This window comes from Lycorma delicatula, chromosome 1 (genome assembly GCF_047948215.1).
Source record: "Lycorma delicatula isolate Av1 chromosome 1, ASM4794821v1, whole genome shotgun sequence".
In the NCBI taxonomy this organism is placed as follows: domain Eukaryota; kingdom Metazoa; phylum Arthropoda; class Insecta; order Hemiptera; family Fulgoridae; genus Lycorma; species Lycorma delicatula.
The window spans coordinates 219,731,658-219,747,037 of NC_134455.1; the positions used below are offsets into that span (position 1 = coordinate 219,731,658).

The following is a 15,380-nucleotide window of genomic DNA, read 5'->3' on the forward strand; positions in this document are numbered from 1 at the left end:
GTTTTTTTTAATAACTTCTTAATCATTAACTAAAAAAAATATTGTTTGCTGATAAATGATACAATTTAAATATATTTTACATAGAAAAAATTAAATAACAAAATGATCAGTCATCATAACGGATTAGTAAGAAACCATAAAGAGCAAAGGTGAATGTCATCTTACTGATAGTTACACTATTAGTGTGCAGCTGTCATTATCAAAGAAATCAAATTAAAAGATAATGAATATATTGAAAATTCATTTAAAAATACAAACATTGTTGATAAATGTATTTGAATATAAAGATACCAGTTCAGTTCTATACCTAAAAAAATAAGTATTGGTCAAATAAGTTTGATAAAGTACATTTACTTATTTGAATAAGCAATAATTTCACTTAAAAAATTTCCAACCATTATTTTATTCTGAAATTGTTTTCATGTTTGGTTTTTGTAACTAGGTTTTATCGTTATTTTTAGTTTTCTTGTTGAATCCTTGATTACCTAATGACATAGAAAACTTTAATACACATTAACTTCTGAATAAACAACTCTACAAATTAAAAATAAAATAACTCATGTTTTCAATATATATACACAATTATGAATCAATCAATTTCCATTTCTGTGGCATCCATGTGCTTCTTCTTCTTCTTCTTCTTTTTCTTTGGAATTTCTTCAGAATTTGCTTCCACTTCTATTGAATCATTTACTTGATTATTACAATTTATTTCACCTGAACAAACAAACCAGCATCAATACGTTTTGTTAAATCATTAATACATAAGGTGGTAAATTAAAAATCATTTTCAAAAAAGAGAGTTCAAAATACAAAGTGAACCAAACTAAACATGAAATACCTAGCCAACTGATTAAACAAATGAAGAAAAAGTATCATTTACATGAACATGGCTCTTTTATTATTTTTGTTTTATTAGTATGTTCATTTTTCTTTGAAAACCTATCATATATGAGAGCAATTTATGGCTAATGTCTGATCACCTATAACCATATGGTAATGCATGTCTTCTAAAGCACATGCAGCAAGATTTGGGAAATGTATGTAGTGTAGCTTAAAATCATTTAAAATTTTTTTAAATAAAATAAATTAATGAAATCAGTTCTTTTGGCTGTCTCTGATCTTTAGAATTTGTTTAGAAAATTGACTCCATATTCCACATTTAGAAAATAAAGAAGTATAGTTTATTAAATACATGTTAGTAACCTAGATCATAATGTTTGCAAAAGAATTCTCCACCAAGTCACAACAAGGTGATGTGTTATATTCTTCTATTAGGTTCTTTCATTGATTAAAAGAACTATTAATCAATTCAAAACCACACATCATTCAACAACTTTTCCAAAAAAAAAAAAAAAACAATGTTATCAAGTATTATTGTTTATCAAGTATTATTATGTTTGCTTCTACGTATTAGAATTCTTCCAACAAATTCAGTTTTATGTTATATTTTTCTTTCATAAGCATGCCAGATGGACTGATGTAAGCTTGGATCACGTTTGCATCTTCCTCTTCCATCATGTAAGTCTATCCCTTTTCCTTCTATAACATACTTGGTCTTGTTTTCCTTCTAAAATCTTCTTTCTCTTTCTTTTCATATAATAAAAACATGACCCATCCTCTCTGTCATTTGACCATCAAATTTAATAAATAACTATTCCACTTCAAGTTACTCTCAAAATCTATTATTTTATTTCAAACAGCTACTTAGCAATATGTTCCTCTCTTTCCACTTATTGTCTGTAATATTAGGGTTTCCAATGCTTCTAATTTGAATTTACATCGTTTCCTGTGTTGAGGTTTCTGGTGACTAACTTAATTTTAAAAATAAAATGGCTGTATGTTGATTGCAGTTGCAGTTAAAAACCTTTTAATTTTTTTTTTTAAATGTCAATTCATAATAAATTCTGACATCTAGTACTTAAAGTTATGAAAATACAGGGTGATTCAAAGAAAAGGGAAATTTTTAAAGTTGTGTTTGTAGCCGTGGGCGATTGGTACCACTTGATAAGTGGCGCCAGCCTCTCTAACCTAACCTGCCATTTAGTTGTCATGGATCCTTGTAGTGGTGCGCAACGTGCATTTGATATCAAAGCGTTTTACAAAAACAATGACAGTGTGGAGGGAGCACGTAGAGAATTTCACCGTCATTTTGGGACGGCACGACCATGTTCCATCAGCACATGCAATTAAAATATGGATATCTAATTTTGAGGAAACTGGATCGGCAATGAAAAAGAAACCTCCAGGCCGTGAGCGAACCGTCCATACACCACAGAATGTTCAAGCTTTACAAGATGCTGCCACATCGGTCAATCCGTCGTCTCTCAGCATCTTTACAATTGCATAGTTCAAGTGCTCGAAGAATGTTAGCGAAGGACTTGCAATACCATCCATACAAGTTGCAGATCGTCCAGGAACTGAAACCGAACGATGCAGTTGTGCGAGCACAATTCTGAAATGTAATGCTTCAGAAGATAAATGATAACAAAGAGTTTGTTTACGAACTGTGGATGTCAAACGAAGCGCATTTCCACCTCAGTGGATTTGTTGTTCAAGCATGGCTCGTTACGTAGCCATGCTTGAAACCTTTGTTGTGGAACAAAAGAGATTTCCACCAATTCTTAACACAGCCTGGTTTCAACAAGACGGAGCAACGTCACATACTGCATGAATATCGATGGCAGCTGTACGCCGATTGTTTGGACAACATGTCATTTCACGAAATGGTGACATTAGATGGCCTCCCAGAACGTCTGATCTCTCAGCTTGCGATTACTTTTGTGGGGTCAGCTTAAAAGCAAAGTGCTCCACAGTAGACCTGCTACAATGGAAGTACTGAAGGCAAAGATCCGAGAAGCAATTGCGGAAATTCCAGTTGAGATGTTACGTCAAACCATGAACAATTTAACGAAGGTAACCTCCTCTTCATTTACATAGAAGAGGAGGTCACCTGTTAGATGTCATCTTAAATGTTAATTTAAAAATTAACATTTAAAAATGTTAATTTTTCATTAACGTTTTTTAATTTCCCGTTTCTTTGAATCACCTTGTACAAGATTAGACTCAAAGCTGTCTGACCTGGACATGCCAAACAATATATATTGTACTTTTCTCTCTGATTGGCTTCAAACTCCTGAAACAATATAATAAAAACTGTTCAAGTTCAGTTTGTATCCATTCAAGAAAATGGTTTGTATGCTCTTGTAAATCTTTTAAACAAATTAAATGTGTTAAAATTTCAAGATTGCATGAACAGTGAAATATTGCAAAAATTAACATTGTGTTTTACTTAGTTTAATGAAAATTCTTCATTTTGAAACAGCTGCTGCTATGTTTCTTACATACATGCAGTAGAAGGTGTTACCAAGCCACTGCTACTACAGAAAATATATGTGCCAACCCCTGGTAGCAATTTCCAGCCTGTCTCTCAGTGTCTATGTATTATACATTTTAATCTTTATTTAATTTCCTAATGTTTATCTCCAAGACAATCCTCCTACAGTTGTACAGTATTAAGAAAACAAGGAATGTAGTAGAAGTATTTCCTTGACATTCATCAGTCGCTGATGTCCAGTTTTCATGGATATAGTGCTTACAATATTGCTAATACAGTAAGATTATTTTTTGTGAAACCTATAATTGGTTACAATTTATAATTGTATTTTATACTTTTAGTTTAATTTTTATTTTTTTTTAATTCAATTGTGTTATAGAACTCAATCAAATTCAGATTATATAAAAACAATGTCAACAATTCACAAAGATATTAATTAAAAAAGAAAGATTTACAAGCAGCACATTACTATAGAGAAACAAAGATAATAATTTCAAATCATGATACTATAGTCAAACTTACTTTAACAGTGAAAGAGTACTGTACATTACTCACCATTTTCAAGAGATCTTTTCTTTTTTTTTTTCTTCTTCTTTTTTTCATTTACCTGAAAATAATATCCTGTAGTAAATAAAAATAGAAAATCACATTGAAAAAATATATTTCTCAAACAATATCCCCACAATTACTAATCTGAAAACATATATATTAAGTAAACACAAAAATAGCTAGTAGTGAAATAAAAATGGGCAAGACATTCTTAAATAAATAATAGTGATCACTAACTGGACTATTTTTTTCTATTTCTATACGAAACTGTGACCTAACTATAAAGAATTTCTCTCCGGTGATAATTTGTTTAACAATTTATCAGTAAATTCTACAGATAAATAATGCAGTAGTGGCCTATATATTAATATTATCAAAGAACTAATTATTAATGCTCTAACTGACACTGTTAAATATTAAAAAAGCTATTTACAATGTTAAAATAAAGATTGCAAGTTTATATCTCGAAGCATATTAGAACATGATGATCTGAAATATTTTCAATGTTTTTCCAGAATGGTGGAAATGCCGCTTGACTGTTAATTTTCAATTCATGAAGTGAAAATAAACATGAAGTGGAGTATACAGAAACTATCTAATATGCTTCTAATACCTGGAGTATACAGAAATTATCTGAATAAAACTTTTGCCTGAAAACCTCTTGAAAGTAATTTCCACTTTTGTATTTTTTCACATTTAATACTCTCATGGAGATCTCTGCTTCATCTACTTTATTTTGAAATTAAATTAAAAACATAAATTAATTAAAAATTGTATTAAAATATAATTTTTATAACAGTGACAATGGTGTGCCACCAAATAGCTGGCATTCCTTTCCATATTTTTAACAGTTTAATTATGTTATTAGTTTAATTTCCTCAAAAAATATTCTGATGAAGCAGACATCTTATGAAAGTACTACATATGGAAGAAAAAGAAAGCAATAAGTCTAAGAAGTAATTTTTATAAATAATAATTATATTCTGCTGTTAGGATGCAATTTGTTAGACTATTTATTTTGGAATAGTCATATCATTGATAATGAAAAGCCAATCCTGCAGTCATTTTTCCATCTGGTTCTTGTAATCAATTTATCACATGATTCTGTTGCTTTTGAACACCTCTGTAAGAAGCAATGTATTTTGTATTTCATTCATCAATACATTTAGACACCTGAACAAATATATATGATTTCCAACACTTCTTGTCTACAGAAATGTAATATTAAGAGGCAGATGGCGGATTTATTTGGCAATTTCATTCAATCAGGATAAATAAGATAAATATTCTTCACAATTTACAAACAACTGCAATCTTAAATATACTTTACAATAAAGACAGATTGAGGTTATGTGACAACTATGTTAACTTAATGGCAGTTAGTCAGTAAGTGAGTGATAACAAGTCAACACTGTTATTACTCATCAAAGCTTATAAAACATAAATGTCTGGAATGTCTAAAACAGTAGTATTGGCAATTCTAATAGTACAATTGAACAAACAATTTATAACGTACTAAGAGAATTAACAGTAATCTATCAATTATTATTGATAGAAAAAACAAAAAAATTGATTGATTTCTACAACTTCATTATAGTACAGGATGATTTTTTAGTCCTGTTACCCAATTGTTAATGTCTGGTAATTTTTTTCTAAGAAAGGGAAATTTTGTTTTGTACAATTTTATTTGAAACAAAAAAGAAAGTTTCCGGTCATGTTATCAAGAGAATATCTTCCACCATAGAATGAGTTTTCATTCTTGAACAATATTTTGCTACGAAATCATACGCGAATGTAAAAGAATCATTTCAAATTAAATTTTTTGGTGTTCCTCCGCCAGAAAAAATGTGATTTTTTCCGCTAGCAAACTGATTTCGAGAGACAGGTAGTGTTTGGGACAGAAAAAAAATTATTTAATTAAATGCTTCAATTAGATGTTTAATTAAAATAAATTTAATTTTAGTTAAATAATTAATTTATAAGGATTTAATTTAATTTCACTTTTAATTAAATTAAACAGGATGTTATTTAGAATAATTTAATACATTGAAATAAATTTTTAAGTTTAAAAAACCTAAGGAAGATGGAAGATAATTATATTAGAATAAGTATATTTAAAAATACATAATTATTAAAAAAAAACTCATGGTTTAACTTTTATTTTAAGTTTCAGTTTAATAAGATAATTATATTAAGTTTATTTTCATCTATTTTGAACCATTGCTTTTTTTTTGTATTAAATTGGGATAATGTTAGGGGTAGCTTTATCTTCTGGTTTTGATGCTTTAAATTATTAGCTTTTAAGTTTCCAACTCACTTGACAGATGATGTTTTAGAGAATGTGAAAACAAGATTGCTCAATTCTACACGGAAAAGTTTACGAAAACTTCCACGCAAGGCGGTTTGTTACATTAGAGTCTTCAGAAAGCTGCTAAAAAAATTGAAATTGTATCCATATTGCGTACGATTAGTCCAAGAGTTTCAGCCTCGAGATTTAAACAAGTGATTGCAATATTGCCGTTGGTTTAGGTCTCCCATAAATGACAACGGAATCAAATTTTTAAACACAGTGTTCATTTAACGAAGCCTGGATCCATCTCGATGGTTATAGAACAGTCAAAACTGTCAAATTTGGGAGGTTGAAAATCTAACGCTTTAAAAGACAAATCTTTGCAACCTGAAAAAATTGGTGTGGTGTGCGATATCTCGTCATCGTATATTCAGAGCCATATTTTTCGAACGGCAGTAAATGGTGAAGTATACAGGAATATTGTGTGCCAAATTGTGTCCCTCCTGGAACCTCAAGAACGGTATTGCTGGTTTCAGCAAGACGGTGCTACATGCCACACATCTCGAGAAACCGTGGATTTTCTGCAAGAGTTCTTTGATGATTGAATAATAAGTAAGGGGGCTTATGGCCTCCAAGGTCCCCAGACCTCACATCTCCTGACTACTTTTTTTGGGGCTATATTAAGTCCGAGGCCTTCAAAAACAATCCTCACACTATTGATGAACTTATTGACTTAATCACGAATATTTCCAATGCAACTCTTAAAAAGGTTTCTGCTAATATGCTGAAAAGAGTCCGTGCGTGTATAACTGCAAGGGGTGGGCATTTTGAGCATATTCTTTAACAATTATGTAAGTAATAGCTTTTTATTAAATCTCTTTTGTAAGTAACAAATACATTTTTTATTCCACCAATATTTCCCTTTCTTAAATTACATTTAAAATTGGGTAACAGGACTAAAAAATCACTCTGGAGAATGTGTAATAAAACAATAAATAAACTTTATTGTTTAGGAGTAGCTCAATAAATTTAGATTTTAACTTTACTCTCACTAGGCACCTCAGCAACTATCTTGGCTTTCCGACCCTGGATAAGAAACGAAAGTGTAATAGATACAATCACCACTCCACTGACCTCAAATACAAAAGCAGATGTTCTGTCTGCTCCTTACTAAAAGGCGCTAAAAAAATGAAGGGATTAAAAAATTAAAAACAAGCTACAGGAAGATTATGTTCAACTCAAAGAAGATGTATCAACTGCCTTTGATAAGTGGAGAATCCTAATCCTGTCTTTTTCAGTACCATACCAGGGAATCATGGCCTTAAAGAACTGATGGGTTAGTAAGCTTTTTCAGCATTCAGTCTATTTTTACTTTCCTGGCATCATAGCTCTAGAGCTATGCTGCAAGAAGGAAAGTATGGTAATCAGTCAAAAAATGGGATATGGTTTTTGCCTCAATGTTTCATGACAAATGGACCTCCCCCCCCCCCCCCAGAAAAAATAGGGGAGTAATATTCATATGTACATGTATAGTCATGTGTACATGTACAAAGCTTAATGCCTTTTGACTGGATGAACCAATTTTTATAAAATTTGGCACAGACTTGTGAGTGTGGGGAAATTTGTTGGTAGAAGTTTGGGGTCAATTTTCTCAAAATTTTGCAAATGTAACCCCACTTTATATTAAACTAAATATATGCATGCGTGCTTGTCTTACTATTTAAAAAAAAAATTGTCCTAAGATTCTCCCTTCCCAAAAATTGAAAAGGACTATCGTTTTATTTATTGTAATTTTTTTAAACAATTTTTTTTTAATCTTTCTAGGCATACAAGTAACCCCCCAAAAAAATACTTTGAGGCAATACTGGAAGTGGGGTAGAATCTCCTCAAACATTATGCAGTTTTTATAATAAATCTTTCTTGTAAAAAGCCTGTTATTTCCTTTTCTTCAATTGCTTTGCATAATTTTATTTTTCCACAAATCATTTCAATTTATCAAGGTGATCAAACACGATAGTTTTCAAGTGATCTTCTAAATATCAACTAAAACAGCTAAACAATGGAAGCATTAGCAGTATTAGGGAACAGTAAATTTCCAGAATCATTTTTGAGTTTACAGTACTATTGTTGTTAACAGCAACTACAAAATCTTAACTTGCAGTATTTCAGTGATGTTCCCAATGTTTATACTGAAGCAACAGTTTACTTTTATTAACAGTCTTGAACTCATCATTGAGAAGTTAGAACTTACAGGTACCGTAATTGACATGTCATGAAGCATTTCACAAAGTGAAAATTCAGTTTCATTCTTTTTGGTTTTTTTACTAAGTCAAAGAGAATCCCTTATAGAAAAACAATTCTTAAATCTTGTAATGTCATAAGTTTTTTAGACTAAATTTGCATAATATTAAAAATAGTAATAAAATTCCATAATTCATATTAAATAAAAGATTATATAATTTTAAAAATGTATTGGGATTTCAAAAACTATATTATCAGAATAAAAATTGCTTATTGGTACAAAACAGCTTCGTAATAAATTGCTGATATTTCCATCAAAATTAACATCTACAAGGGCTATTTTTTTTCAACCTCTGGTCATGTATCTAAGTAAACAAGAGATAGGTGGAAGCCAGATCTCTGCTTGTTGTGCAATTGCGCCCCCCCCCCCGCCATAACCTCTGCCACTGCATCATTCTGAGCCAGTTCCAGGCAATTGTACACGGCTGCTACGATTGATGCTCCTGCCAAGTGTGAGTTGTGAAGTGTGATACATTTTCTGCAAGCAGAAGGATGTAGTACTGCTGAAATCCATCACAGAATGAGCCTAGGGTATGGTGAAAAGTTTTTGAGTGATTGCAGTGTACAGGAATGGTGTAGGAAATTTAAAGAAGGGTGAACAAACATCCATGATGAAGATGAGCAATGTCACAAGTCTGTCACTACTGTAGCCTTGTTGAGCATGTTGATGATCTTGTCCGCAACAAATGAAGGTTTACGATAAGTGAACTTTCTGCAGGAATCCCAGATATTTCAAGGTCTTCTCTGTACACAATTGTGACTAAACACCTGGGATACCAGAAACTTTGTGCAGATTGGATTCCAAAATTGTTGATGACAATTACAAAATGTAGCGAATGGTGTCAGCCTTAATGTTTCACACGCATTATGACAATGAGGGGGAAGAGTTTTTAAAGGCTATTGTTACTAGTGATGAGACTTGGATCCAGTATGACAATCCAGAAATCAAATTAATAGTATAAAAGCAATCGACGCACACTTCTCCAAACAAGCTGAAAAAGTTCAAACAGACACTGAGCAACAGGTAAACAATGAAGTTTATTGTGAATCTTTACGTCACCTCCACAGAGCGATCCAGAACAAACGAAGAGGCATGCTCATATGGTATGGTTTTAACCCACGACAATGCACGACACCAAACTGTGCCAACGTGACAGAAGACCTTCTCAAACAATTCAATTGGGAAGTTTTCAACCACCCACTGTACAGTCCAGACCTAGCACATAGCAATTTTCACCTCTTTTGATAACTGACAGCATGGTTGGGTGGACAAACTTTGCCACTAAAGAAAAACTTCAGGAGGCTGTCTAGACTATACTTCTTACCTCACTGGCGGCAAACTTCTTTGAAGAGGGCATCGGAAAGCTGGTGTCATGATACGACAAATGCCTCAATGTTTTGGTGATTATGTAGAAAAATAAGTTAGATACTACTCAACTTTAGTAATAAAATAATTTTATGTCAATCTGTCTTTTTCTTCACAGCCCATTGGAGGTTAAAAAAAAAACAGCCCTTGTATCTGTATAACAGTTCAGTCTGATGAACAAATATCTTCCGAAAGAATTCTTTCTTCTAATTCTAGATGGCTGGCAGAAGAGACTATGTATTTTGTTTTAAGACCTTCACAGAAAGTTAATTCTATGAACACAAGAAACAAGAGAAATCTGTAAACAAATTACAATAGCATCTAAAAAACCTGACAGCAGTTTTGGGAATCAGATAATTTTCAGATGACATTTCTAAAACTTGAGAGCCTGCTTAAAAATTAATTTAAAGATGTAACATAAGTTTAATCAATAGTGAGCTTATGTTTTGTTCCAAATAATACAAATCTTAAAAAAAGCATAGCATAGTAATTAGAAAAAAAACAAGAGCTGGGAAAATCTGAAGATAGAGTTGAAATCTTTAAATAAAATTCAATGCTCTCACTAAAAATAGCATCTCATTTCATATTTCTCTTTAAACTAGATATAAACAGAACGGTCTTTAAATAGATCAATAATACTCGTACTGAATATAACAATTACATACTGAATGATATATTTATTGCACTCTAACAAACTACACTTTACATCAATTATAATCCCTTTTTTATAATGGAAATCCATTATTTTCCAGAATGGTGAAGAGAACTATAAATGCTACCACTCAACCACACAAGTCTGTATGTGACTGCAACTACATCATACAGTAGCCCCTATTACCACATAACCACTGTTATTATGTCCACGATAACAATTTAGCTGAAAGGTTTAGTTGTAAGATTTATCATAATAGATATGGGTAAATCCCACAATATTATTTTTTTATATATGCTCTTTACAAGGCACAAAAATACTAGTTTCCCACAACAGACATAGAATGGAAAGAGAGAACAAAGAACATATTTGATTCTTTCTCTCCAGTTGTCATTTGATGAATCAAGAAAGACATTATTCGAAACATTCTCTTCTTTTCTTAAAACCACATTAATCTGAATACATGAAATTAGTCTCTACCAATTACTTTGGATAAAAAAGCTTCTATTAATGTTTAGTTAAAATTAATACAATAAAATATCGGTCGCACAATAAATTGTTTATAAATATTCTTACCAAAGAATTCACTTCTTCCAATGCTTCCTTCATCACATCGATATTTTTTTTTGGCTTTTCACCAGTTTCATAAAATTTCAATCTGTCTTCAACTTGTTGCTTTAGCTTCTCACCAAAAATATTTGTAGGCTGCTCTATAAACATTAACGTAAAATGATGCTTGAAACAAAACTATGTACAAATCTTACCACATATTGGCTGGTTCTCTAAATCAATTACAATTAAGGTTAAATAATATTTATTTCCACTAGCAAATATTTGAATATAATGATTAAAGAGCCTGTGCCCTGCACCTTTTCTTACAATTAAATTAGAACAGAGTTAAATATTGTATCACTTAGATTTGAACTGAATGAATAGTACTAAGTCATAACTGAACATGCTCTGCTATTTAAAACTATATATATTTACTATTTATATTTATTTTAACTATATATATTTAAAACTTATTCAACAATACATATTAATAATTCATTAATTTATAAAGAAAAATATTACTGGGTTACAGGACTCTTAGAAAAATAAACTTAAACCATTATAATGTCTACAAATATGAATCTAAAATTAGCTATGAATACTAATGTAACATCCATTATACAAAACTTTTTACAAAGCAATTTTTTTTTAAAATAATAAATTCATTTAATGTTTTGTTACAATAATAAAAGCAACTGTCATTATTAGAAGCAGTTTCACCAATCCTGAGAGTTGTATGGTGGTAATTACCTGATAGTCAGATTCTTCTTCAAAAAATAATATTCAAAATTTAAATTGTAAAATACAAAGATTATCTTAAATATGATATTAATAACAGTGGATTTAAATATGGTAATTATGTCAATTCTATTTTAAAATGGGAGTCCAGTATCCAAAGCAAGTTTTTAAAAACGTTTTTCTAAAGGTTTGTATTTTTGGATAGATATCATTCTGCAATCAGTATTATTGTTTGACAGATTCTGATCTGTCAGCCATTACAAAATTTAAGCTATGGTTTTATGATCACTACTAAATATACTTGTTCATTTATTGCCTAAACTTCAGAAATCTATTTTTTCTTTATCTTCCATAAAGTTAAATTGCCCTGAATAACAAGTTGCAGTCTCCATTTTTGTGATTTCAAGGCTGCTGCTCGTATTGTAATCAGTCCAATTTGGGCCAATGCGGTTTTCACCAGATCTTGATGTTTTGTCCCCAAAAAACTGGATGGAAATTTTTTGGATATTCATATGTATGTGTGTTTGGTGTCACACCTTACATCTCCAGAACTACTGGATCAACCTTAACCAAAGGTGGTCAGACTACTTCTGTATATTGGGCACTGACGTCATTAAATTTTCAGCTTAAAAGGTCAAGGGGGTGAGACTGTAGGGCAAGGTCACCCTTAGTATCTTGAGATTTCACCTAATTAAGGTCTTATTTTTCTTGGGCACATTTGTTAATTACAAAATACTATTTGCAAAACACATTTTTTTTATAATTACACCTCGACCCCAAAAAATGCTCTAAACTAGTGGCTAAGTAGATATACTGTGTCAATAGTACCTAAGCTTGTGACAATAGCTCCTGTCACCACAAAAGCACTAGTGCAGCACTGACGTACAGCTGTTATAAAAAAATATTTTATTTAAATAAAATGATAAATATTTTAAATAAAGTTGTTCATGTAAGCCATGCATCGTAAAAAAACCCATGTGACAGGTAAGTCCTACAACTGTGTTGTCGGCTTTTTAATATTAACTACAAAATTTTTTTCACAAATGTCAAAAATAAAACATTTTGTCTTTGGATGAAAAAATTAATGTAATCACAAGTTAGAAAAGGGTGTTAAAACAAATTAGGAATATGAAAAAAAGTTATTTACCTAGTTTGTCCATTAGTACGACATAAAAAAATTAAAATTTTAATTAGAGTAACTTTAAAAGAATTTGTGAACCAGAATTTGAGCAATTAATCAAGCAGTTCTGCAGTGGTTACAAAATTTGCATTCTTAATAAAAAAAATTTAATTTCTGAATTTTGAAGTTTCTTTGGTTGTGGAATAATGAATAATTAATTACAATAATCGTACAATAATTACAAATATAATAAATAATGTATTCATAATTAACTAACATAATGTATACACATAACATATAAATAATGTGTAAATATTACTTTTTAATGAATTTTTGATAGATATTTTCTTAGTGTTTTTGAATAATGCTGTATTGAGTACAAAAATATTTTGCTTAAAACTACATTATTAAAAGAAATATTTTTACATGTTGGTATCTTCATTTCTCTGAGAAAGTACAAGCTTCTTTCCTTTATGTTCTAATTTAATTTACACGTTGAAAATTGTTTTAAATTGCATTAAAATTCTAAAAATTATTCCAGGGTTCAAAATAAGTTAAATATTTATCACTTTTTAAAGATTGCATTAAACCATCTATAACAAGCATCTTGTTATAGTGGTGAAAATTGTCAATTCCTTCAATCCCATTACAGTGAGCTTTTATTGTATAATATAATCTGAGTTTTACTGAAAACTTTTAACACTCTATATTAACATAATTTTTTGTCTATTGTAAACTTTATTCTTTCATTCACAGTTTGTTACAATTGTTTAAATATCTTTTTTGCTCTGAAATTGGTGAAAAAAAGTAAATGTGTGCAATTATAGTGACACACTATGTTTTTGTTATCTATTTTTGTGACTCTTAACAAATGCTGACATTTTCTATCACTCATAGCCCTTTACACACATTGTAACTCACCATATCATTAAAACATATGAAAATTTTTTTAATGAAAAGCAGAAAAATATTTTTAAAAAATCTTACCTATAAAACAATCAATACGAGATGCTAGAGAACACTTGTTTGCCAAATACCTTGAAATTCGTCCTTTTTGCTTATTTTGGGCTCGACCAATGAACGTAGAATGAAACAGAAGTCCATACTTTGGAGTGTTACCTCTGGTTTTTAATGCTCTAAAAAAAAATCTCAATGCAATCTTTTTTTAAATAAACGGCTTTTATTAAATTAACTTAAATCCAAAAAACTTTTTATAGTTTTCTTAAACAAACAAAATCTTTAGTCCGGAGACCAAATGCCCTCCTCAAAGATCAGAAAGCACACCAGAACTAGTTAATTTCCCTTTACACTTGATTACCAAATCCCCAGAATAAAAAAATCACAACAATCATATAAAAAATATCCAGCATAAATAAACAATATAGGTATATAAACATAAAATATACTAAATACTCTACTTTTATGTAATTTGATATTTCAATAGAATTTTTTATTGAGAATCCATTATTGTACAACAATAATCTGATATTATTATTATTAGTCTGAAACAGTAATCAGATTAAAAATAATAGCGCTGAACTAAAAACTATTTTATAATTTGTAGTGCCTTTACTAAAATTTCTTAAGTAACTGGGAACATTACTAAATGAAAACAAATAATAAAAACAGGTCAACAAAATTAAATGAAAAAGATAAAATTTATACACATTTCTTCCCTACTGATGGCTTTTAGTGAAAGTAACTTGGCTTTTAATATCAACAGATAAAGCAGGTAATCAATTTGCATATATCACGGTCACTCTACTTCTACATATTTGTCTTCTAACATATAAAATTTTGATAAACCAGAAACACATATTATAAAGCATATAATTAAAAATAAACCATATTCCTACTAACATAATTGGAGAAATAATACAGATTATCCCAAATTTTTTTCCCTCTTTATTTCCTGATGACACAATTTTCATCATAAATACTAACCTGAAAAGGGCCTTTTCTGCTCCCAGGATCTGAACAGTAGATGCTGGATATTTAGCCAAATTTGTAAGAGAACCAGCATGAGCAATTAATCGAGCTCCAACTTGATCACCAATTAAAGAGGAAAGGTTTGGAGCAATGCCAGTCATCTTACTTTTCAAATATGCCATCAAATTTCTTCTGTAATCAGCTAGGGCAATAACCCGTTTCGCGAAGTGCTCTATATTGATCAAATCAATTGGAGCAATGTCCATACCTAAAATTCAAAACCAGAGAGGATTTAAAAATAAAACTACACTATGGATTACATTATAACCAAGAATATTACTGAGATTAAGCATAGAATTGTAATTAAAATTTAAAGTGTGCAATTAATCCAGGCAGGCTTTAAATTCTCAACCTACCACAAGGGAATTCAAGGAGGATAAGGTTAGGTGAAACAACTCGGTGATGAATCTAACGAAGAATAAAATCTGTTTAATTCTCAATACATTTAATTTATAAAAAATATACTATATATTAAAGGTATTAATA

At 30.4% G+C, this 15,380-nt stretch overlaps 1 protein-coding gene across 3 annotated transcripts in view; it reads right to left on the minus strand.

Annotated features, from left to right (window-relative positions):
• Nucleotides 1–257: 257 nt before the first annotated feature.
• Nop56 (Nop56 ribonucleoprotein) overlaps nt 258–15,380 on the minus strand; it is a 41,634-nt gene continuing 26,511 nt past the window's right edge. For 2 of the 3 annotated variants that reach the window (XM_075372743.1, XM_075372734.1), the window contains exons 6-10: nt 14,850–15,102; nt 13,893–14,041; nt 11,072–11,205; nt 3,893–3,944; nt 258–717 (exon numbers count right to left, since the gene is read on the minus strand). In XM_075372743.1, coding sequence (XP_075228858.1) covers nt 590–717; nt 3,893–3,944; nt 11,072–11,205; nt 13,893–14,041; nt 14,850–15,102 — 716 coding nt within the window. In that variant the 3' untranslated portion in view covers nt 258–589. Of the gene's footprint in view, nt 718–3,081; nt 3,137–3,892; nt 3,945–11,071; nt 11,206–13,892; nt 14,042–14,849; nt 15,103–15,380 lie in introns of all 3 variants that reach the window. The other variant, XM_075372753.1, reaches the window with a different exon arrangement.